Here is a 26,649-nt window from a genome sequence, read left to right as displayed (position 1 = left end):
GAGATTATGATTTTCAATTTGAAATATTTAGAGATCATGTGGGATTCTCACATGCTACAGAATCTGGGTTTATAATAATAACTTATTGTTCTATACAGCATCTGGCATACTCTGAAAACATGTGAACTACATACTATTTGGATTTAATTGAAGTTATAGACTAAGACTTCAATAAGCCACAGAGCCTATCCTTATTCACATGGAAGACATTATGACAAATGAAAGAATACACACCTGAAATCAGGTATTGCATATTTAGCTCAAAGACAGACTTAAGATAAACTAGCTGGAGTACAGCATTCGATTTAGTTATATACTTTAGTTTACTTATAGAAAAAAACATACCCCTCGAGTTACAGGCTATGCTGATTTTGTAAATCCTTTAATTAGGGAGATTTTAATGAAATCCGATGTGATAAAAATGCTTATGAAAGATTAGCAAACAGCAAATAAAGCAAGAGAAGTGCCACTTCATAAATAAATCATATTAACAGACTGAATTATTCCTGTTAGTCTTTAATATATACTCACATCAAGTTAGTCTAATTTTTAACATCATTAACCACATTTAAAAACCAGCAAAAAGCTCCACAATTACATGAGCAAGCTTCATTCTTGCAACTGGCATTATTTTTGCTTCATCTTCTTACCATTTGTGACAGAGAAACATCTCCGCATAAACGTCTTGATGCAAAGTTTCTCAAACCTACCATGAGTCAAGTCAGGTATCCCTTGAGTAATAACTGGTAACTCTATATTAAATTGAGAAAATCCATACAGCTGTGGATGCATATGTTCCTATTTTTAGTAGGGATCTCAATGAACAGGACACACGCTCAATTTAACAAATATTTTCCACTTCTGAGATTCTTGCAATAACTTTTCAGCTAACAAGGCAAATTCCCTGTTTTGTTTTTTTTTTTCTTCCCAAAGTAACAGAAGAACACACAAATACACCATTAGGTAAAAAAAAAAAAAAAAAAGAAATGCTTGGTCTGAAATTTAAAATATCAAGACTACAGCTTACTGCAGTGTTAACATTATCGTTCATGTCCTCCAATCAAAACAGTCAAATTAGCCTAAACCTGCAAAATTATGCACAATGTACAGCATGTATGTTTCTGACATACATACAGACTAAATGTATGAGAAAACGGAAAGGAATTATATTTGCATGACTTCCAGTCACAGACCTATTTGGACCTTTAAAGTTAGGACTTGAATAAGCCTGCCATGTCCACCCAAATTGCCGGATGTCCAGAAATAGAGCAAAATATACAATCTGCCTACAAGTTAAGGATTTTTAGCATAAAGCACTCAGATATGCTCAGTATATAGCTCTTTGGACTGGTTAACTGAGCATAAACACAAGTTCTCTTACAATTATTACCAATGGTACTATTCAAGAAACAATCTTTTTAACGATTATTTGTGCAAACAGGACTAAAATTACCAAAATTACAGCCTGCATCCCAATACAATGGACAGTCTAGCACCAAAAAACATTCACTCTTTTGTAGTCAGGCATTTTTGCTCTACCTGAACTCCTAACCTGGCTAAAACAGAAGGCATCCTTGGCTGCTAACTTCTGGTTGAAATATTACTACGTTTATCTGCAAATGTCATGCAGACAGACTGCTCACTTACAACTAAAAAAGAGCTTTACCAGCATAAAAACTACACAAACAGACTGCACCCTGCACAGAACAGAACCTTACTTAAGGGCTATGGTACCAATGCAGATAGAGTATCACAGAAGGGAGCTAGACCATGAGGATGACATATAAACGCTGTTTAAAAATTTACAAGAAACAACAGCAACAAAATCTTGTAGAACTTAGACTTAACTTCCTTACATTCATTTCAATCTGGAGCACGGAAAAAACTGCTTGAGGACAAAGACCTAACCAGATAGTTTTTCCTGAATCAGAGATGGGGCCTGGTTTCTGGTGTTTTTACATGTTCATAAAACATACATAAACATTTTAATTGGAAGCTAGGACACCACACATGTAAAGTATAATTCAAGCAGTGAGATTCAGAAGAACTTTACTAGAATGCATTGATTTTCTGACAAGTTTTGTAATGAAAAAAAGGAGAAGAATTATTTTGAAATGTATGTAGGCGTATCACTTTTCAGAAAGATACCTCAAGCATTTCTTCATATTTTTCCACAGTTCTTTTTAGATCATTGTCTTTTTCTGCGATTTTTTTATGCAACTGCATTGTCTCTATGTGATGGTTTTCTATCAATTCAGATTCTACTTCCTGGGCTTTACCTGTAAAAAAAAACAAGCAACATCAAAAAGCATACTTATTTTGATAGATTATGTTACAACAGTATTAAAGAAAAGATTAAAGACAATCATGAAAGGCATCTATAACGAATACTTGCCAAGAGAATTCATTTTTCACCATACCAGTGACAATTATGTCACTTGACTCTAATATGTATGAATTTTATTGTTTACAGTTTGGCATCCGGATCAGTTTTTTCAGCCTGATGCTGGAACTTCTCTAAAAGTTAATATCACAACCAATATTTATCAAGTAATTCCATCTCCTATTCTACCTATAGAAGGGATCTGAAACAGCTATGAATTTTCAGAAATACCTCACTTAGAGGTGCACTTTCAGTAACTGTGAAGTCAGAGATACTTTCTTCTTTCAACCTCCAACTTACATTATGGTGACAAAAGATGAACAGAGAAGAAAATCTGAACCATGCTGCAATCTAGTTATAACCACATGGGCATAGCAATCAGACATTAAACCCAGCTAGTACCTGTTATTGGTAATAGTGAATGAAGTCTGCAAGACTCAGCTAAGAAAATACAATTCTGATTCTATGCTGGTGTGGCCTCACCTTGAGTACTGTGTGCAGTTTTGGGCACCACAATATAAGGACGTAGAAGTATTAGAGAGTGTCCAAAGTAGGGTTACAATGATGGTAAAGCGTCTAGAGGGCAAGACATATGAGGAGCAGCTGAGGTCCCTTGGTTTGTTCAGCCCAGAGCAGAGCAAGCTGAGGAGGCCTCATGGCGGCCTGCAGCTCCCTCACGAGGGGAGCGGAGGGGCAGGCGCTGAGCTCTGCTCTCTGGGGACAGCGACAGGACCTGAGGGAATGGCATGGAGCTGCGACAGGGGAGGGTCAGGCTGGGTGTTAGGAAAAAGTTCTGCACTCAAAGGCTCGTCGGGCACTGGGACAGGCTCCCCAGGGAAGTGGTCACGGCACCAAGCCTGACAGAGTTGGAGAAGCGTTTGGACAATGCTCTCAGACAAAGGGTTTGATTTTTGGGTGGTCCTGTGTGGAGCCAGGAGTTGGACTCGATGATCCTTATAGGTCCCTGCCAACTCAGGATGTTCCATTATTCTGTAAGTTTCACTAAAAGGCATCCTTCAGTCAAAAACAGAGTGTAACAGGTTTGTTTTGCTGAAGCCAAAGTAGTATTACAATGAAAACTTACCAATGTGCTTTCACCTCTAAAAGAACCTTTTTTTTGGTACATGTGACAGATACTTAGTTTCAATAGCTACCATGGGCAACTCTTGCCATGACAGATGCAAACACAAACAGTGCAAGATCAAAGAGCCTATAGGCAAACGAAGAACAACTACATGTGTTTTCCTAATTGTGCTACAATTAACATTCATATGTTCTTTGCTAAGCAAGAGAGGTTTTCCCTGATTTCTCCAGGCAGCACTAAGTCATAAAATATATGTCTTTATCAGAGTCCCAGGTAAAATGTCTTGCCCGAAACATCTGAAGACCCATTTTCTGACTACATTTTAGCCTCTCCTAATTACAGTTACATTAGTACTCCACTTACTGATCGTCTCTTTTAAGGCTGTTTCCAATTCCATTTCTTTTTGAGCCAGCTGAGTATTGAACTCTCTCATTAACTGCTTTAACGTGGAGTTGTGCTTTAATTCAGTATCTTCTTGTTCCCACCTGTACAAAAAAGTCAAAAAAAATACACTCAGGAAATAAAAGTTTAAAGAGAGTATGAGAATAGCTTAGCAAGGTAGGAAATCTGGGAATATCTCCAAAACTATTTTAGAATGGGCTGGCTTTGAATTAGATGAATTCTGTGGGATTCTCCTTCCCATTGAATTCACCTGGAAGGTACAGGTGTTTCATTAAAAAGAACAGAACTGAACCACCAGGCTCCCTCCCACCTCCTCCAAAAGATTTTTTTTGTGGGCTATTTTTTTTTTTTTCCCCTCAAAGAAGATGAAGAATCAGAAGTATGGCCTCCTTACAGGCAGAGTTGTGAGGGAATTCTTTACTTGGGAAACTGTTAGAGCACTGAAGAGCATACTACAGTTTCTGCAGTACATATGAACAACTCTTGATATCATTTGTCTTCTACCATCTCCTCCTCGCCCCAAGTTCACAATCTGAATTTTCAATGGCTGCTAAGATACCTTAGAGAGTAGGGATATGAAGCCCTCAGAATTAAGCTTTGATAGACTTTGTTTCCCATTTCAGGGAACTAAAAATATATTTTATGTTCTGTTAATGCTGAAAATAATCATCACTGAAACAGATCAAAAGTGGTATTAGTTTGCCAAAAGACAAACCACTTTTTAAACTGTTGACTCAATGTTTTGTGTGTTCATGAAGTGCTACTATTAACTTGTTCTTTTCTTGCTGTTTCTTTAAATCTACTTAGAAAAATCACAGAAAAATAACAGTCATTATTTCATTGTTACAAACCGAACTATAAAAAAGCGGTCTTATGGTTTTAGTTAAAAATAAAGCAAAGAAATGTTAACCAGACCAGGAACAAAGAATTTACCTGATTTTCTGCTCCATTTCTTCTAAGGACTCTTTCTTAACTATGTCAAGCTCCTGCTGATGCTCTTTTCGCAAAGTACGCAAGTCTTTTTGAAGATTGTTTACATCTTTACGTAGTTTTTGTTTCTCTCTTTCAGTCTCTTCCAGTTTAGCCTGCAAATCCTTCTGCTGGTTCTGCATATCACCTAGTAACTTCTGCAGCTCCAAACCAGATTTAGTCTTTTCTTCAACGTTTTCCTCAAAAGCTTTCAAGCGGTCATTTCTTTCCTCCAGCTGTTGCTGTAAACTTTCTAGTTTTAATTTGTATTTCGAACTCGCATCATCCATCTCCATCCTGTGCACTTCATTTACCCTCACCAGATTATTTTCCAACTCTCTTACCTTCTGTTCTAAAGATTGACTGACTGACTCTTTTTCCTGCAATTTTTTCTGGAAATCTCCAATTATGTTCTCCATATCCAAATGCTTTTGTTCTTTAGCTTTCAATTCTTCCCTACTGCTTGCTAAATCACCACCACACCGAGCATGCTCATCCACTAACAATGAGTATTTTTTAGTTTGCTCCTTAAGCTCTTTCCTGAGGCTTTCAGTCACACTCTGCTCCTCGTGATTTCTCTTCTCAACACATTCTAATTTTTTAAGGAGTTCCTCCAGTTTGTTTTGCAGTTCCAGATGACAGTCTTTACATTCTTGTTGTTCCTTTTCATACTTCTGCACCAATTCATCTTTTTCTGTCAGGTCCTTCCGTAACACATGAATTTTCTCTTCATACATCCGCTGGACACTCTCAAGCATTTCATTTTTTTCTTGCTCTACAGCAGCTTTTGCACTCTCTACTTTTTGCAGCATTTCCTTCTCTAATTCTGTAGACTCTCTTGTTGACTTTTGGATTTGTTCTTTTAAGGATCCAATTTTGGCCTCTCTTTCCTGCACTTTTTGTTCTAAGTCTCTTAACTGATTTTCTCTATCTTGCTTAAATTGCTGTTCCCTTTCTTCCATCTGAGACATCAATTGCTTTTTAATAGAACCGATTTTTTGCTCTGCCTTTTTTTTCAGATCTGCCAACTTAGTGCCACTCTCTGCATTCAGTCTCTCTTCTAATTCTTTCAGTTCTTCCTCCTTGCTTTTAAGTATTGATGATTTCATTTGAACAAATTCCCTCTCTTTTGCTTCAAATTCAGCTTTGATTGAATCTATTTTCTTTTCAAGATCGAGCACCTTTTCTTCAGCCTCTTTAAACCTATTGTCTTTTTCAAAAGCCACCTTCTCTGCCTGCTGGAGTTGCCAAGCTACCTCTTTTTGCTCTGTCTCTTTCTGTTCATTATACTTTTTAAGTTCCTCCATCAAGGAATCATTTTCTGAAGTTTTCTGAGCAATGCATTCTTCTAGTTCGGCAACTCTTGCTGCTTGGATTTTTAACTCTGCAGTTAACTCACTTTCTTGTTTTTCTATCCTGTTTTGCTTTTGTTCCAATGCACTTTTTAAGCTATCCAGACTTTTGCCTTGTTTAGCCAGCTCCTCTTTCAACTTATTTAGCTCTTCATCTTTTCTATTGGCTTGGGTATTGCTTAGTTCAAGTTTGCTCTGCAAATCTTTAATAGCTTCATGATTTTGTGTAAATCTTGTTTGTGCTTTCATCTTCCACTCTGACAGCTTGGCTGTCCAATGATCTACCTGCTCGAGAGCTGATGCTTTTTCCTGACTCAGCGTCTCAACACTGGTCGATAACTCCTGTACCTGGTTTAACAACTGCAATCGATCCTCTTGATGTTGCTTGCTTAATACAGACATGGCTTCTTCCTTCTCTGTTAAACTTACCATACTTTCAAGTTTAACATTAAGCTCATTAATTGTTCTGTTGAGAGCAGAGATCTCTGATTCTTTTTCCTGGAGTTCCTCCCTCATTGAGGTGACAGCGTTGATATTTTCAGATAACTCTTTCCTGAGCTGAGTTATGCAAGTTTCTTTTTCTGATGCTGCCTGCTGCTGGTGCCCTCCTTCTTTTTGCAATTGTTCCTTTTCTGCTACAAGTCCTTCAATATCAGCTCTCATGGACCTAATTAAGTTGTCTTTCTCTTGCAGCTGCTCCATTGACTTTTGTAAAGAACTACTTGCAGCAGAATGATTCTCTGTTACTACTCTAAGTTGAGCTTCCAGCTCAAGAATTTTATTTATTTTAGCTAATATCGCTTCTTTAACTTTTGTAGTTTGGCGCTCACAATCTGCAATTTTGCATGTTACTACACCAATTTTTTCATTACACTTTTCAATTAATTCACTGATTTTTGTTTGCAACAGATCTTCAGCATTCTTCCAATAAGCATCCAATTGTGCTACAAGCTCTCCTGACAACCTCTTAAACTCAGTTTCTTGTTGTTGAAATGCCTCCATTTTTTTCTCATAATTTTCATGATCTTTATCTTGAGAAAATTGCACAGTTTGGAGCTTCTCCTCAAGTGTTTTCAGCATATCAGCCAGCTCAGTAATTTTGGCTTTGTCCTTTTCTTCGATTGCTTTCTGTTTACTGAGCTGTTCCTGAAGCCCTGATTGCTCTTTCAGGGACTGACTAAGATCACCTTCCAACTTCTGGAGCTGTGTTTTCAGGTCACTTTCACTATTTGACAAAGCATTCACATGAGCGAATGACTGCTTTAGCTGTTCTTGTAATTGGTTCAGGGTCTCATCCCTCTTCACCTGTTCTTCCTTCAGTCGGGTTATTTCTGTCCTGGAGCCCTCCTTCTCAGCACTGAAGGTGGCAAGTTTCTGTTTCAGGTCTCCAACTTCCTGCTCTTTCTCTTGCAGTTCCATTTCATGTTTTTCCTGGAGCTCTTCAACCTGCTGATTGAGTTTCTTTTCCCAGCTCTGGGTAATTTCTTCCAATTCCCTCCTATGAGCCTCAGCAAGACTCTCCAGTTGCTCTTTCTGATTAGATTCCAGTTTTGACACAGCATCATTGATTCCGGCTGAGCTGGCATGTGCCATTTCTAGCATTTTAGCATTGAATTCGCTCTCTTTCTGACTGAACTCCAACTGCTTGTTTTGAAGCTCTCTTTTTAGTTTAGATTCCTGCTCGGCAATTTTCTTTTTAAAGGCTTCCTGCATATCTTTTGATTTCTGCTTCATTTTCTCCATTTTATTTTCCTGTCGTTTCAGTTTATTTTCACATTCTCCTTGTAAAGCACTAGTTCTTTCCTCTGTGGCTAACAATTTCTGTTTAAGCTCTTCAACTTGTTCATTCTGTAACTTCTTCATGTGTTCAATTTCCTTTTCCTTCTCAGTTAGACTTTGCTTTGTCTCATCAGCCTCTCTTTGTAGATCCTTCAGTTGAGATTCATATTGTTGTGTGAGAGAGGCTACTTTCTGTGTATTTTCATTGCTTTGCTCTTGCAAATGCTGCTTCAGGTCATGTAGCTGGGACATGTGAGATTCTAACTCATTCTTGACTTCATTCAGCTGGGATTCAGCTCTTTCTAACTGCTCCCTAAATTGTGATTTTTCTCCTTCCAGATCTGTCAGTTTGTGCTGCAGCTTTGCTAATTCCTCTTCATATGTCCTTGCCTGCTCATTAGAAGTATTCTGATGAGACTGCGAAACCTCCTCTAGTTTTTTGGACACTTGGACAAGTTCAGCTTCAGATCTTTCTGCAGATTCTTTTAGCTTCTGCTCATGTACTTTTATTTCCTCCAGATGTCTGTCCTTCTCCTCCAATAATTGCTTGAGTTGATTCAATTCTTCTTTGAGTACCTTCTCAACTCCTTGAATAGAGATCTCATGCTCTTTTAACATAAGTTCAACCTCTTCTTTGTGCTGATTCCTCTCTTCTTCCAACTTTCCTTCCAATTCTTGCTTTGCTTCACCTACTTTATTTTTCAATTCTGAGAGTTCTTTCTCTAAATCATGACGTACTTTTAGTGCTTCTGATAGCTCAGATGAAAGTGCTTCTAACTCAGTTTGTTTCACATCAAGTTTTTCTAAAGTTTTTTCATTCATCTCTTCTATATGTGTACGGAAAACTGTTTCTTTCTCTTTCAATATTGTATCTATTTCTTGTTCTTGCTTTTCTCTCATTTTTTCTATTTCAATTGCATGTTGTTGCTTTAGAATTTGAAGTTTTTCTGTCCAAAGCTCTCCCTGCTGCTGTTGCATGTTCTCCAATTCTTTCTTGTGTTTTTCAACCATATCATTAATTTCCTTATTATGCTGCTTTTTTTCAGACTCCATCAGAGTGCTCAATTCCTCTGATCGGTCTCTGTCATCTTGTGAATACTTTGCAAGAGAGCTCTCCAATTCAAGGATCTTCTGTTAGAGAACATAGATTTAAAGAATATGAGTATTCCAAATGTAAAAAAAATGATCAAATTAAAAAAAACACACATACACATAGGAAAATTGCAACTATAGTTACAAGTCACTTATTCTTTTGTTTATAACAAATATCACTTTTTTATATAAACCTTTAATTAATTTAGTTTGTTTTCACCATTGCTTCCATTAAGTTAAGCCAATTAATTGAAAAAATAAAGTTCTATTCCACTGCAGTGAATAGACAAAATAAAAATTTGGAAATAATTTAATTAATTCAAACAAAATAATTCAAGCAATACTTATGAGAACAATGTTCTTTTGTTGCTGTTGTTAAAGAACAAACACACAGGATTAAACATATCTCAAGTCCATGTGGACTACTGGGCTTTATACATACATACTAGTTTATCTTAATTCCACCTCTCACTGAATTGCTGCTGTAAGGATAAAACGTCTCTAAAGGCAAAAATTCCAGCTTAATGTTTGGGGTGTTTGTTGAACAATGTACTAACTTGCTTTAGCAAATAATACAATCTTACTTGTGACATAAAGCAAAAGATATTTTAAAAAATTACACAAATCCTTACTTAAGCATCTTTAAAGTGTTTATATGGTAGTAGTATCCAGAAATTAAACTGATTAAAGCTTTAATCTCCTGTATAATGTACATAAAACCTATGTACATGGGTATGAATTTATATCCTACAGCACAACAAAGAATGGATTTCTATATTTGTGCATCCAATCTTGTAAAAAAAAAAAAAGGGGGGGGGGCTGCAGCATACTGTAACAATACGTATAGTTTTGTTCACTTCAAAAACATTGTGAAATTAAAACAAACCCGATGACAATAGATCCACAGCATCTGTAAATCTGTCACAGTTTAAAATATATGTACCAAAATAAATTCTTAAAAGTGTTTTCTCTTCTGGAATATTTACTCACAGTTCTAGAAGCCTCTACTTCTTGATGCATCTCCTGAAGCTTCTTGTCACATTCTGCCTGTATTGCTTTCTTCTGCAGCTCTAATTCTTCTAAGGCTAGGGATTCCTGTTGCTCTTGTTCTTTAAGGGTTTTTAAACACTCACTCTGATTTTTCTCCTGTATAAAAATGAGCAAAACAACAAATTGTAACAATGGTCCACACCTTCAAAAACAGTACAATAGGATATTTATAAACAAGTTAACATAATCATATATATTTTCTCTACATACAAAACACAGTGTATATTTTGTCTGTGAAAATAAAGTTGTTATAAAATCATTTCAATTTTCTTTTCTTGGCAACCACTTGTCTTCTTTGTTTAACAAATGTAATGCGACTTCAGCATTTACTAGTGGAGACCAACCAAATGGAGAGTAACATATTAGAGAATTAAAGATCTGTCCTCACTTGATTCTATCACTAATATATTTTCACACTTCTATTTCTTACAATTAAAAAATATTCCCCCTCCCCTCCTCCCCCCCCCCCCCCAAAAAAAAAAAATAAATAATATGCTCGGGAAGGAACTGTTGAAGTCCTTGGTCCTATTCTCCAGCCACAAAGGAGGAGCATAAATGAGTGTCCATTTATTAAATGAAATTGCACAATGACCTAAAATGGACTATAGATTACAGAAAAGAGCGAAGAAACCAGTGATCCCTGCCAACCTGACTTTAAAGGATTTTTTTTTCCAGAGATCAACCACTATGAATGTATAACCCTGTCAACATAACACAAACAGACATAGTGGATATTAATACATTTCAAGTAACAGCCTCATTCCTTGTACCTCTTTTTCTCTAGTTTCTGTGGCCAATCTCCAACGATTCAGAGGTAGAAATTCAAAAAAACATGTCTAACAAAGTGTTAAAAATAACAATCTTTCCCAGAACATACAGCTGTCAGTGAACAGCAATATTGATTCGTTATCATTATTCAGTCTGTATCATTGCAGCTGTTTTCCCTTCATGCTCTTAAGTCTCTGAGCTCCTGGACTTTGGGAGGGCACCCATATCTGAATGCACAAGGACTCCCACTGTGGAATGAGGTCAGATTGAGACCTCTAGATCCACCTCAGACTTAGAGGAATGTCTTTTCTACACATTTTAGCAATGCTTACAAGAGCTGCCTTCATCTTCTCATGGAACTCCTTTTCTTGGACCCGCAATCTCTCATTTAGCTCCCGATCTTTGGTAGCCATTTCCTTTTTGTGTAATTTTTCCAGTTCAGCAACACGATCTTCTGAAGACTTCTACGAATTACAAGTCAGAAAAAAAAATTATTTTGAAACATTAAATACCAAACTTTGCATTATTTCGCAATAAGAAAAGCAGTGCAGAGAGAAGAAACCAAACCTATTCGCCTCCTTTGAGTAAGTAACAATTAATTGAGTCACTTAATAGTGATAAGCCCTGTCAGATGTTATTTTCAAGATTGAAGTTATCCACCTTCCTTCTTAAGTCTTTCATAGTTCTAGTAAAAGAAACACTGTTCATTTTACAATGACTAACATACTGATTTTAAAATTCTAGCGAATAAAATATATATGGAGAGTTTTTTAGTTTATCTTATGTTTTAAATAAATCCTTAATCCCAGAAGTTATTTTTTCTAGAATTCATTAAACAGCAAGAATTTTATAACAAAGTTCTGATATATCAATGCATTTTACAACTATAGTTTACTTGCAATTGCATGATTAGAAATACAGCAGGAGTTTCAGCTTTTACCTTCATAATCTCAACCACCTCTTGTTTCACTCTGGTTAACTCCTGTTGAAGATTTACCCTTTCTTCCTCATTTGCCTTTTCTACTGCTTTGATTTTTTCATCCATTTCTGCCTGCAATTTTTTCCGGGCTTCCTCTGTTTTTTGGGCAATACTCAGAGCCTTCTCAAGCTCTTCAAAAGCTGCAAAGGAAAAATAAAAAAAAACACAAAGGTAGTCAAGAAGTAGCTACGTCACTTAACAGAAGAACAGCTTCCCAGTAACTGTAAATTCGACAAGTGACAGAAGAAGGAGCTTAAGAATCCATCCAGAATTCAGACGGGCTTATTATCTAAAAAGGAAAGAGAACCGACAAATAGCTGTGAATGCCTTGGTTGTTTTTGGAGTTCAATAGCTTCTATTTCTTTCCCTAAAAATCACTATAAAGTATAAAAACCACAAAGAAAAAAAAAAACTATGGCCCCTTCCCTGGCTATATGCGCTGAATAAATTTGTCAGCTTTTACTGAATCATGAAAGAACTCTTCCTGAACAGAATACTTAAGTATTATACCAGAGCACTTCATTTACCTAAGAATTGTTCCCTTCAACCAGTGCAACCTTGATAATCTTCTCTTTAAATTTTGTGCTTTTAGTGGAGTCCATAAAGATGACTTTTGCCAACTGACTTTTTGTCAGTTTCATTATTTCACTATTTACTTTTAATATAAACTACTATCAGCACAATTAAAAGGGATACTGGAAAAACGTGTGTGTGTTATGAAGACTGTCTTATGCTTCTGATCTTTGCAAAAAAATCTAAGGAAAACTTAATTAGCCATTGCTATCAAAAAGCCTGAATACCTATAAGATGTTTCAAAAGAACTCTCAAGCAGGAGCAATAAAAGTTATTTATTTTTGCATGAAATGCTTAAGTCTGCTGAATCATTTTAATTTACACATCAGAAACAGTAAATCCACAGCTGCTTCCTACGATAAGCACTATTTTATCATACTTTATTCACTTCATAGATGATCGTTTAGATGTAGACAGAAAGCAAATCAATTCCTGCATTGTGAGCTGTTTTCTTCTTATTGTTTTTCAATATCAGCATTTGAGTTCCTCACTGAAACTGATGGCAGAACATGCAGAGATTTACACAAGACTAGAACGTCATTGCTATCAGGGAAGTCCCTTTTCCTGAATAGGGTGTGTATATGGAAAGCCCCTGGTGCATGTCAAAGGAAAATGCAGTCTCAAAACAGTATAGTATACAGTTAAATCTTTACAGAAAAGAACTTAGGCCAAAAACCTCTGTAAAATTCAAAATCATAGTGCCAGTATCACATTTGTAATTAATCAGAGCACAGAAAAACTTGGACTGGTTGGATATTAGTCTAAGAACAGACATAAAATCTTTTTTAAGGTATTATTTAGTATGCTAGTCTTTCTTCCACTCTATCCCCAAAAGACAGACATCTCTAGTTTCTTTGATAGACCATTACTTAGTAGGCATTCACAGCAATTCCTGTAATCCTTTTTTTGTGAAACAAATATAAACAGTTACCCATCTTTAACAACATTCAGGCACGAATTTGAGAACTGAAAATTTTCTATTCAAAATCTTCAGATAACTTCTTTGAAACTGGAGCCTTTAACTACAACCTATGTTTTCTGAGCCAATGCCTCAAATATGTTTTCAGGTAAGTTAAGTCTGTAAGATTGCATTCACCCGAAGTCTGACCTTTTCCAGCTGTTTTCCGACGAAGCCTTTCCACGACTACTCACAGCAACAGTTATGGTTTAGAACGCAACAGGGCTGCTATGGACCCTGGCAATACTGAAGCACATCACGGTATCTGCTTTTTCATTGCCAATTCTACTTCAATACTAGAACTCTTTACAAAAAACTAAGAACACTAGAGATTATTTCAAAGAGCAGAACAGTCTAAAGCATAATGCCAGCATGCACTAGGCTTATAGCTCCTTATGAGAGGTAGCTACCATGTTTCCAAGCACGGTTCTTCGCTGTCCCCACCAAGGCAATCACCACCTGGGGCCAGGTGGGTTCCAGTCCTTCTCCCTCACCCCCCAACCCATTACCAACTCAGGCTGCACAACTGTGTGCGGAGGCTGGCAGGGACTTCTCTCATCCCCCTTCAGCCCTAGCAAAAGCACGCAGAGACAGCAAAATCAACCTAAAAAACCCTACCAACTTTTACCAAATACATCTTTGCAAATAAAACCTGCAACTAAAGGATATTAAGCTACTTCACTTTCTCATAAGCATTTACTGATTCTTGTTCTGAGCAACATAAGCTTGATTTTATTTGAGAGAAACCTATTCCTTCTGAGAAAGGAAGGATATTGCATTTGCCACAGCCCACAAATCCACTAGAGACAATTCAGGATCACGCTAGGATTGACTACTGAGATGTGATAGCTGAGCAACATGCAGTACAACAGCTGCATCGCCGTAATTGCAAGCAGGATGCTAAGACAAACGCCAGACAAAAGCTGGTGGATAAAACGTCAAGGGAGTATGAAAGCATAGAGAAGCAACACTTCACAAACACACTTAGTTCTCTAAAAGTTAAATTATATGCATCTCAGGCCCTTTTAGCACTTCAGCAAAACAGAACGTTTGACATCAAAGTAGTTAATTCTAGTGTAGCACGACACAAGCAAGTTTCAAACCAGTAGAGGGCTAACACCAAGGAGACAGAACAAGGTCTAAATTATTATTACTACATTCTTATCTATTGAAGCTTTTAATTCTACTGTGGATGAAAGCCTGGAATAAGAAGTCCGTACTTTCATCCAAATACATCTGTTCTGAACCCAAAGAGTAGACACTGCTTTTGTTATTCGCCAACCAGCACAGCTACTGTTGAGAAAAGTTCCTTCCATCTAAGGTATCAGTTAAGTTAAAACTCACAAAGACATACTGGCAAAACAGAAACAATAACAAGCACACCAACAAGGTCTCGAGCAAGGCTTGCAAGATCTCATTCATCTGACAAAACCTGACTAACAGGAAGCTTTCCTGTGCAGTATATAAAATTAAAAAGAGCCTGAGCAGAGTTTGAAAAGTGCCAGATTTGCAAAACTCATTTTTATTAAATGTGCACTATGAAGTTGACTGTTTTACATACACTACTCCAGGGTATTAGTCACAGCTCTCCCTGCCTTGCCTCTGCTATCCAGAGTAATCCCAGTCTGTACTGCAAAGACTTCTTGATTATTCTCACCAGTACTGCAGACGTGCATTATTTTCAGCTCTAGTGCCATTTACTGCTGGGAGTTGTGAATAAAGCACTGAACAGAGATGGCAAAGGAGGGCGCTTTGCATACTTTCATACTGAAAGCCAAGAGCGAGCATCTTGTCAAAAAGCTACTTGAGAAATAAAGGCTCGATCCGTTTCCTATAGTTGGTTTGCACATCTAGGTAGGATTTATAAATGAACAATCGAGTCTTGTTTGTTCTCTGTAGAAAGGTGCAAAGCATAAACTAAATAAGATTGCAAAGGAAATTGCACCTGCAAAGAACAACAGACAAGTAAAGCAGTATGAATTTGCTGTCTAAGGACTTTGGTTTACCTTACCGAACATAAATAGGTCAATAACCTGCATTCTGAGAAGTCAGAAAAGACTTATGTCAAGTATTCAGGAGTAACAAAATCCAGTTTAACAGTAAGTTTACAAATGCGACAACTAATTTTGTTGAAGGAAAATATAAATCTATGTACATTGCAAAGCATAAAAAATCAGTTGCAGTTCCTGCAAGAACTGCCTTTGCCTGAGAAACACATAATTTACTTTTTAGAGCCCAGCCCAAGCACCCAATGTTTGATGTAAGAAAAAAAGAGCCCTTACCCCAGTCCTGTTCATACAAGGCTTGGGAAAGGCACCATGATTCACTTATTGGCATGTGTGGATGCACAAAAACAAGATGCTCTGTGAGATTTCAATATAATGCATCTCTAACTACAAAAACCTGAACTGCAACATTAACTGGGGTGACTCAGTTACAGTTTACACATCATGCACAAAATAAGCATACATATCTTTTTACCATTTCAGCACACAGAAATGCAGAAACATTAAGCTGTCACAATTCTTACTTGTAATAATTCAAACACTGGTGCTTTTCAGCAAAGTCACTCAATCACACAGAAAAACGCTGGACATGTAACACCAGGCAAGTTCAAAATATGAAGTGGCCACAAAATATACCACTTTTTAGCCTAAATTATACCACTATGACAAAGTAAGTGCCAAGTATTATGCTTATCTTTATTTTGCCATAAGTGAAATTTAACACGTCTATAAACACTTTATTCCACAAGGTAAATTTTTCACTGAATCATAATCTAGAAAAAAAGTCTAGAATTAAAAATCACTTACATTAACTACCCAAGAAACATGAGATATGCTGAACTAAAATACATGAAACCATCAATTCTTAGGACTGGTGAAAATCAAGGGCTGTGACCCAGAAGCAATTTCAAGCTCTCCCAATATTCATGGTGGTTTTCTCAGATGCCAGAACAACTGTTTCAGCTGTACTAAGCTCTATTTCAGTTGTGTACCACAAGTTTTTTGGAATACACAGGAAAACCTAACAGGTCACCTTACAATTTTGCCTATCTTAGAAGTCATATTAATGAATTTTCTGAGGGTTCCGACATCCATATAAGTATGCTTAACAGAGTGCTGAAATAATGAACTAAAGGTAAAGTGGACACTTATGCACCATAAACATTACCAGAAACACTTAAAATAACGACAAGAGAATGTTTAACACAAATCTCCTCTTTGTACAGTGCAAAGTATTCAATACGTTATTGATAAGTGAAATTACTTGTCACTACAATAGCTAAGTTTTCTAGGTAGCCAGAGCATCATCTTTAACCTATTTTCAGTTTATAGCTACATAAGCGGGAGGAAATTATGTTATTAACAAGTGCATGGAGATACTACTTCATAATTAGAGGTTTCTACCACTTCAAAAGCTGCTGTGTTTCAAACAACAACAGCAATAACTTTGTACCTACAGAAGCACTACAACTATACTTAATTTATTTTTAAAGACAGTATCTTGAAGAAAAGCTTTCTAGTCTCCAAGAACTGAAAAAAAATCCAACTTCTGCAAAAAAATTACTGATTTCTGAAATATGCATTTTCCAGAGCTAAAAATGCGCATGCAATCTGAAAGGGTAGGGAAAGAGGGCACCTAATCAAAATGTTTGTTATTTTCACAGGGTGTTCAAATGTCCTCTATATGAACACCCTGTGTACCTTTGTATTTCCTTTGCTGGTTTTGGATGTTAAATTTGTTCTTCTGCATTACAGCAAAATGAACTAGCCAGACAAACTAATCTCTAAAATTGAACGTTCTGGCCTAATTTACATAGATTCAAAATAAACTGCTATGAAGTGTATGGTTTGAAGTTCTCAACACTTTTTTATAGAACAAAATAGCATAATGCATGTTTTATGCAAACTAACCACATCTTAGCTTCTGCCAAGACAGTGAACTCATCCTAAATGCTTATGAGAACAAACTAAATGCTTCTATAAGAATTTTGATAGATACAGCGCAGAATAGTTTTCATTGAGTTTAAAAAAAAAAGGGGGGGGGCCTGACTACAAGCACACATCATTAACGTTATCAAATTTCCAACAAAAGTAAACTTAATTGTGTAATAGCTATATAAACACTAGGTTCCCAGCCTGAAACAAAAGTATCATTATTGCTGTTTCATTAGGAAAAAAAAAAAAAAAAAGCAGAAATGCTTCCACTACACTTATCAAAAGAAAATGTTTATTATGATTGTAACACATCCTTCTGTCTCTAGTTCTTCCCAAGCTCTTATGCACTCATCGCTGCTTTTTGTATCAAATACAGATGACATTACTATGATAATTTATTTTTAAAAATTGTCTTTCCAAAGTTTTCCTCCTGAAATTACACCAATACAATACTGTATCAATCTTTTCTCCTACAAAGAGGGTACAGCTGCTTCACCAGTTTCCCTCCTCACTCCAGTTGAACTTAGAGCAGAGTATCACACAAAACAGTCAAACTGGTGGTCAGAAATGAAGTTAGTAATAATGTTAGCAGGGGTGATATGGCAGAACATTCAGAAAAAAAGCATGTTATAATATCCATTCCAAACAACAACTGATGAAAAACTGCAAAAAGACCATGCTGAAGCTTCATAGTGTTCCATGTGAAAGCTAATAATCTCCAAAATTTCTTACCAGCTTTTTCAGACTTTTCTTTCTGTTCTTTCAATTCCTCGCCTTTTGTAGTTATTTGTTTGATCCGAGCACGCAACTGTGCTACCTCTTCTTCCTTCATTTCCAATGTTTCGTGCATTTGTCGCTTTGTCTCTGCAATTACCATGCCCTGTGGAAAAGGTCCTTGTGATAAAAAGCTAACAAACATATAAAATGCATATTGAAAACAATTTCAAACAAGGACACACTCCTTGTCAGAAATAAACTTTAGTCCGCTATTGCTGCATTGGAAATCATGGTATTTCTCTGTCAGAAATCATAAAGTGATAATAAAAAGACGATAACAATAGGGACTATTTTGATGAATAAGCAAAGTTAATCTAGTGGTGAAAAGAACTCCTCCAAGGAACAAGGACCATCAGAAAATTTTCTTTTCCTGGGACAGATACTTTTCTTTGAAATATGCATTCCATAAACAAACCCAAACTAAAAGAAAGCACTGTTGCATGTCTAATTCTCCTTAGAGACTACGCACAGATGATGAGTTAGTCATGTTGCGTGTTACACCACCAGAAGTTACTCTAAGTAATAACTGTGACAAAAAATCTTGTAAGCAACAAAAAATGACAAACTTGAACTGGGCACTTAATTCCCTTATATTTTATCTCATCTTCATTAGATTTTACTTTTAAAATCTAGCATTGAGGTAACCACTAGTCCACTTATCATTATGCCTTTTCAAATTACGTCCTACATAACATATTCTTGCAGTATTAAGTACAACCTAAGAGACGAACATGCTAAAGTATCTATATAATAGAATTCTCAAGTAGCTTAAATTATGTGTTTGTTGAAATTGGATGTAAACTAAACAAACTAGGTAACTAAGAACAGTTTCTAATACCAGAAAGTCAGATATTTTGAATTTAACCAATCTTCTTCCAAAACTACAGCTTAAAGAAAAAATCTTCCTTGTTTACCTTGTCTTGTTCTAGCTGCTCAATCAAGTTCTTTGCATCACGCAGCTGTGTAATCAGTTTAGTCTTCTCAGCCATGTGGAGGTCCTAAAAAAAAAAAAAAAAGATCCCAATCACAAGAGTTTAAAATGTCACCAGGCTTACAAAAATAGCTTCTGACAAGCAGTTTAGGCTTTGCTTTAATAAAGAATCATAGATTATTGGTACATGACCAACAAAGCTGTCGTTACATTAAAAACATGAAGCAGGCTAGGAATGAGACCCTGTACTATGCCTCAGAAGCAGAGCTGAGGAGGAAGTCCAGCAAAATCGAAGTAGGCAGCTTGAAATTACCTCTAAATCTCCCAGTGCTAGGCTGCCCCATAGTTTCCATAACAATTCAGGTATCTGAAGGCGCAGATTCTCTTGTGAACATCAGAGTTGATAGAGTAAACTGGGCAAGAACATGCCTAAGGCATCTGCTTTTCTACCTGAATCTTGGCTTACAAAGGAATCTCAGCAATGTAGCATTTTATCTGTTCCTGTTCTGGAAAAGGTGCTCGAAGCACTTGAACCTTCCTGAGCTCTTTCAAACTGGGCTAACGCTCATAGACCAAGAGAAGAGCAACTGTTCTCCAGCACTAAAGCTGAGTACAGCTATACTTCTCATATTCCCATTACTACCAGCCACCTTACTTCTACTTCACAACTCAGCATGAATGGCCTTAAAAGGAAAACTGAGCAAAGTTTTCATTTAGCTTTGGCACTGCATTTACCTTTAATTTCTACCTCACCTTCACTATATTGTGTTTTCCACTATCCTTCCTTTCTGTTTTCTATTCATTTACATAGCTGATGCCTCTCACTTTTCTCACTTCCTGTCTTCTCTGCAAGACAGTCTTTCCTTCACCCTCACCTTCCCCCATTTACTTTTTTTCCTGATACCATTTTGGTGGTTATTCATATGGTAAAATTTCATGCCCTTCTCTACAACTTCTTGAAAAATTGCTCTACATGTTCATTCCAGGCTGTTTTTGCAACTTTAACTCCAAAGAAGTTACAGTTTCTTGTAACAGTTTGTGCTTTAATGACTTGCCCTATGAATAAATTCTGCAAATACTGGAATTCTTACACTGTTCTGGTAGCTACCCATAAAGTTAAGAGCATTTTACCTTCATTTTCTCTAGCTCCTGAAGTCTCTCTTCTAATTGCTCCTGAAGCGCCTCCTTCTCGTTGGTTAGCTGGGCACAGCGCTCTTTGTGTGACCGAATCATCTCCTTACAGCGCTGCAGCAAGTTCTCTTGGCGCTTCACCCTCTGATTAAGAGTTTCCAGTGTTTTAACAGAATCTTCATTACCCTCTACAGACAACATACCAACATTATCATGTGCACCCTTTTTCCAAAATGCAGATCCGCTTTCATCATTCACATGGTGTGAGACTGACAGCTCTCTAAAGAAAGTTGTGCAAAGTCCGCAGAACTTCCTAGTGACTATTACAACTGCATTTCAGGTCCAGCCAGAAACGTGCACACACACACACACACACAGGATGGCAAATACAGCCTTTAATCCCAGATTATTTCACAAAGCCCCAGCTATTATACAAGCTGCAAAAAAAAAACCACACTATTACTCAACAAGGTTTTCTACAAGACTGAAAGGTTACCATGATCTATAAACCTGTCTGCTGCCACTAGGTGAATATCCACGAGTGGGGGGAAAAATGCTAAGCAAAACTAATCAAAGCTCCCATTTACGAAGCAGACTCCTCTTTTCACAGTGTTGGGTATGACAATAATTTTCATATACCCAGGTTGGCAATACTGCATTAGGCAGGAAAAAGGTCAAGTTTAGTGTCTTTTCAAGCTATACCCTTCCCTGTATCTTACTGTGTGTTCTGCCCTGATGATCTGAAAATAGGATCAGACATTCGCAGACTTTCATTTTGAGACTGTATGTCTTACACACTATAATCCTGAAGCAGATTCCAGCACAACTGAATGCTGATTCCTGGAGATTAGATAGTTAACATTATTTCATAAGCACTACAAAAGGCACAACACTGGATAAGAAGAATCTTTGCTCCAACCTCACACATTGTCAGAACGTAAAAAAATCACAGCAGATCCTGAACAATGATTATTTCAAGACATATGTTCATCTCTGTCTGAACCCCAACTTTTATTTAGGATACCAACGAATGATACTTTCATCGTATCCCAGCAGCACAATATCCCAGGCTCAGTAATCAAATCTAAACAATACTGGGACTCCCATAGCTCAGATAACCTCCTGATGAGAGGAACACTTCAAAGAGATTATTCAATAGCATGAATATGAAAATTGGTCTTTACTTTTACCTTTTCTGGAAAAAGCACATAAAAAGAGCCATACTGGCAACTGGTATCCTCTAAACTCTAGGGATAGTTCCTTGCTCACCAGACAAAGAACCTTAATATTAAGTGGGGACAGTAACAACCCCTACTGGCAACAGCAATACCTGAAGTAGAATTACTGCCATTAAGGCGAGTTGGACCAGATTTTAATTTTTGTGGAAATTCAGCATCTTTGAAAGGTTATAATGTCCACCAGGTGCCATTCTATTTCTAGAAAAATTGTCCCCTTCTAGAAAACATATCATTACTATAATGTATCGTGCCTTAAGTACTATTACTCCATCACAAATAATAGTAGGCTTATTCCCCAGAATTCAAGATCTCTTAAAAAAAGCCCCAATACCTACCATTGCTTCCTGGTTCCGCAATATTTTCTGCACTGATTTCTTTTGTTGGACCTTGAACTTGTGGGTCAGACTGGATATTTGGATCAGGTAATTCAATGCCCATCTGACCATTCTGTAACCTCTGTTTCAGCAACGATACCTAAACAAAATATTCTTTGTTAAAAATGTAAGGATTCTAAGATGATTGTACTTCCATCCTCAAAACTAATGAGAGTTGTTCATGCCAGCAAGTAAAGGAAAAATCTGTCTTAATATTTTTAGCATTTTTTAAAATCACAGTTATGTTTCCAAGTAAAAAAAAAAAAAAAAAAGCACAATTATGTGTGGAGAAAAAACAAAGACCATTTAAGCAAAACCAATTTTGCAAAAGCATTTTTAACTCAAACATCTGCTCATGTTATTTCTTAATAACAAAGACATTGAAAAGGTATTTAGGTGCAGATCAAAAACTTGTATTTAATAAGAGTAAGATAATACAATGGTATTCTCTTCCACAAAGATGCACTTAATTTCTAGAAAATCATAAATTCTGAAGAAGCTTTAAAACATAGTAGCATTTATAATAAAGCATGGACATAAAATACAGGAAATACTGTAATTCATGAAAAATATTTGGAAAGAGCAGTTTTCAAAAACATCTCTTGGGTAAGGTGTTTTACCTGAGTTTGCAAGACACTAATAAGTTGATCTTTTTCTTCCAAGGAAGCATCAAATTCCTCCTGAAGATGTTTCTTAGCTTGTTGATCCATCTGGAGCTCCTAAGAATCATAAATAAATGTGTCTCAGATGAAAATTGAAATGTGAATTTAAAAAGCTTATCTATATATTATGAAATATTAAAAATACCTCATTGCAATTATGACTCCAGAACACAAACATAAATTATTTCTTTTACGATACAATAATTTAATTTAATTACCAGCATTAAAATAGTAAGAGACTAGATCTAATGCATTATCAAAGATTCTTCCTTCCTAAAAATAAGTTTGTGTCGGGATCACTTCAAGCTTGTTTCTGAAAACTGTCTTCCACACAAACATCGGAAATTGACAGTTGCACTTTGGTAAACTAGATTTTTCATTTAGCCATCAGATTAAATCAACATAAACAGCAGAAATGTAAATTTCCCTTAAACTCATTCAATATGCTAGTATTCTAAATGTGACAAATGCCATTTGTAACAACAGAAAGTTGTTTTTTTGTTCCTGAAAGGTGTCTCAAATGAGATAGAGAATGCCAAACAACTTCAGAGTGTCTTTACTTGCTACTTAATTGCATTCATTTGGTGAACACTTTTAGAAACATGTAGATGTAACCTAAATGCATTGGTAATATCTACATGATTTTATAAAGTACTGTATCAAGAGGGTTTTTTCTGTTTACATTCTATGCTTTTAAACTTTACTTATATATTTAAATAATTAGTTGTTAGAACAAAAAATTTATTTAAATGTTGAATTAACTCACAGTCAACTTCTTATTAAGAGAATTGGCACCGTATATGTTTTATGCATGCACTGTAAATCACTTTCCATATTTGTATTTTTTCTTTTTAATTTACTTCATCCACATGTGTCTTTCACAGGAAGATCTACCCCAGAAAGCCAACACTTCTATAGTCATTATTCTGCAAAGGTCGCTTGTGTAAAAGCAAGTGCCACCTCTAAATACAGGTTCTGTTAGCCAGGCAAAGACAAAGGATGACAGAAAGCACAAAGAAAGGATGAAAAGGAAGCAAGAGACAAAACATGGGGCACTGGATGCCTCCTGTTTTGCTTCCATCCAACTCTGAATCCCACTTTCATCATCTCCTGCTGCCTGTGCCTTGCTTCCAGCTGCGAATCCCAGCGTTGAGTCCCGCAGCTGAGAGCGCTAACTGTGCCCAGCTACACATTGGAGGGACAGAGCTGCAAGGCAACTTCTGGGAAAACTGTTCCTCTTGCTTCTCAAGTAACTACATCCACTTTTTAACCCTGCACTGTATCTGGTTCTCCATAGCTAATGATCACACCTCTTTCTCATGCTTCTGAGCTTTAGAAACAACTCTTTCCAAGGCAAAGAAGCTCAGTGCAATGACAACCAAAGAGATTTTCTGAAAAAAAACAAAACAAAAACAAAAAAAAAACACTGAAAAAGTCCTCCTTACATCCAACAGTCCTTTCTGACTGCTGTCAGAGAGGCAAAACACCAAGGACTGCTGTTGAAGAATTACTCTTAATAAGAAAATACTAATGTAAGCAAAAGAAACATTTATTTCGAAGGACTATTCACATTGTCATCTCATCCCAAGAGAAACTTAACTTATTCTAACACGACCCTCTTAGAAGAAACTTGTCTTATTCAACTCATTTATTGGAACAACAGACTGCATGATGAAGAAAACTTCTACTTTTTTATATAGTAACTGCTGATAGTGAGTGGTTACACCAATGAATGATGAATTTTACAACACTGTAGCTTCCACAGTGGAAGCTTTCAATTTTAGTTGTAATTTCTTTATTTATTTTTAATTTTAAGTCTATTTTACTTAGCGCTGTAATCTTTGGTCTTCCAGAAGACCAAAGAACTAGTTTTTGAAGATTTTCAATCAATATAAAAGAATTTAAGTCTCAGATTTGAGGGAATCTTTAAATCTACAAGAATTATGAGAAAAATAAATAAATTCTATACCAAATATAGATCTTTTTAACTTCTGTAAGTATTGTTTATATATATAGATTTACATCAAATACATCTTTCTCTAATCAGAAAGACTATGAGAAAAGAAGTAAAAAGATAAGTATGCACACATGCAACCCTTTTCCTAATAAAAATGCTTTAATTCTGGTGTAGATATAGGCCTTCCAAACTTTACTAATACACTGAAAAGCTAAATCTAGTTGAACATATAGTTATACACTTAATGCAGAATGCACTTCTCACATCTGACTTGTAGCAAACTGGAAAAAAATACTGACAAGTCTCTAATGCTGTGGGTATTTTTAAAATTACTTTTATCCTAAAAAAAAAAGAAATAGAACAAACAAGCAAAGAAACCAGTGAACCTGACAGACACGAAAACTTATAAAAAGTGCTTGTTACTTGTATTTGCCTAACATTAACATTTCTCAATACTAGAAAAGCTAGAAGTTGCAGAGCCACATCTACTGCTGGGCCCAACAACACTGGAAAAACCACGCACATTCCTACCTATTTCACAATGAACAGAAAGGCAGTTTGGCTGGTACTATGAATTGCTCTTAGATTGTGACAATAAGCTGCTGAATGGGAAACAAGCCAGAGAATTAACCCCATGTAAGGTAATGGAAGCAAGTGGTAAAAACCCCTGCTGTGCAATAGAAAATATTTTGCAAAATGAATTTAAACATCAAAAGCTAGGCAGAGAAAGATCCTCTGTATGTATGCTATAAAAGTAAACATTCAACCAAGAAAGGAAGTTACCTCTCTCAGTTCTCCAATTCGGCGAAGTGCTTTATCCTGACTTTGACTCAGAATGCCCTTAAAAAGGAATAAACATAATGTGTGTTAAATGTAACTTTAGATACAAAGTGTAAATAAACTCACAGAATTGTATTTCAGTAGAAGAATTAATGTGTTTGTATTTCTCTTTACAGTCAAACTTGATGTGTAAGTATTACCAAAACCTGCCAACTGTGGAATGTCAATCCATCACCTGAATTCAGCTGATGCAATCAAAAATGCAGGAGTACAATAGCTTCACAACAGTTGTTTGGACAAACCAGTATTAACTAGGATTTTTAAGGATGCCAAGCTAAGAGAGAGTCTTTTGTTTATTTTTGTTTAGATAAAAAATATACAAGAACATATAAGCATATACCTACACACATACACATATGTATGTGCACAATAGACTGAAAGTTAAATCTGTAATTGCACTATACATTTTAAGATTCAGAAAAGCATTCAGGTAATAGAAGATGAATAGGAATGCTTACCTGTAGCTTCTTCTTCTCTCGCTGGATAACTTGATAAGCAGACACTAGCTAAAATACAGAAATCAGGTATAACGATGATAATGCATTCGCTTATAGCCATCAAAATAATTTGCTTAGTTGTATCACTATCTGCTTTTTTAAACTCCTCACTTCACTTGAGAAAGCTCTTCTGACAGAAGCATATAAAAGCAACTGTCCTGTGCAATTGTTTTTTGTGCTTTTTTTCATTTATAAAATATCTCCAATGTGCTAAATAAAATAAACATGACAAAATAATTAGGCTACACAGCATTCATGCTCAGTTCTCCCTTCACTGAAAGTACCTCTGAGAACTCTCATGATTTAGTACAGGAAGTCAAAAAACAGCTACATCAGAAAGTTACAACCTAAAGAATTGCCCTACAGGGATGTACATTTTTTAAGGGTACACATCCCAGAGACTTTAAATTTAACTTTAAAGCGATTATACATTAAAAAACGCACTTAAAACTCTAGCAAAAAAAGGGTTGTGTAACAGTCAATGTTCTCATTCCATGTGCTTTGCATGTATCCAGTAGACAAAGAAAGACTGGCAATGAACAATATTTCTCATTGTAAGCTGGCAAAAGAACTTCATGAGTAACTGCACAATTTAGATTAATTAAAAATCTGATCACAATTGCATAAGTTGTGCAAAGCTGAAGTAGCACAATAGCACTTGGAACTAGAACACGCCCTTTTCTAATTGCTGAAAAAATAAGGCAAAACAAATGCAAAACACCAAAACCAGAAATCTCTAAGCTACCATGTATCTTCAAAATGTTATCGAAAATAAATCAGGATTTTTCAGAATTCAAGGCTACTTTTCATTTCAGAGTCATACTTACTTTACACTTGAAAGAAAACTAAAACTACCATGGATGGTTTCCCATACAATATTCCTGAGATGCTAACCGCATTCTTCTTTTAATG

General features: G+C 36.2%; 1 protein-coding gene across 7 annotated transcripts in view; it reads right to left on the bottom strand.

Annotated features, from left to right (window-relative positions):
- Positions 1-26,649, bottom strand: part of GOLGA4 (golgin A4) — a 63,849-nt gene that overhangs the window by 18,749 nt on the left and 18,451 nt on the right. For 6 of the 7 annotated variants that reach the window (XM_035552500.2, XM_035552501.2, XM_035552502.2 and 3 more), the window contains 13 exons: positions 25,699-25,746; positions 25,184-25,240; positions 22,402-22,500; positions 21,743-21,881; positions 20,170-20,357; positions 19,022-19,105; positions 18,063-18,210; positions 11,820-11,998; positions 11,212-11,343; positions 10,052-10,207; positions 4,803-9,100; positions 3,831-3,952; positions 2,149-2,279 (listed from right to left, as the gene is read on the bottom strand). In XM_035552500.2, the coding sequence (XP_035408393.1) occupies positions 2,149-2,279; positions 3,831-3,952; positions 4,803-9,100; positions 10,052-10,207; positions 11,212-11,343; positions 11,820-11,998; positions 18,063-18,210; positions 19,022-19,105; positions 20,170-20,357; positions 21,743-21,881; positions 22,402-22,500; positions 25,184-25,240; positions 25,699-25,746 (5,781 nt within the window). Of the gene's footprint in view, positions 1-2,148; positions 2,280-3,830; positions 3,953-4,802; positions 9,101-10,051; positions 10,208-11,211; positions 11,344-11,819; positions 11,999-18,062; positions 18,211-19,021; positions 19,106-20,169; positions 20,358-21,742; positions 21,882-22,401; positions 22,501-25,183; positions 25,241-25,698; positions 25,747-26,649 lie in introns of those variants that run through there. The other variant, XM_035552509.2, reaches the window with a different exon arrangement.

Source organism: Cygnus atratus, chromosome 2 (genome assembly GCF_013377495.2).
Source record: "Cygnus atratus isolate AKBS03 ecotype Queensland, Australia chromosome 2, CAtr_DNAZoo_HiC_assembly, whole genome shotgun sequence".
Lineage (NCBI taxonomy): Eukaryota > Metazoa > Chordata > Aves > Anseriformes > Anatidae > Cygnus > Cygnus atratus.
The sequence above is the reverse complement of the archived record's forward strand: the minus strand, read 5'-3'. Positions and strand labels throughout refer to the sequence as shown.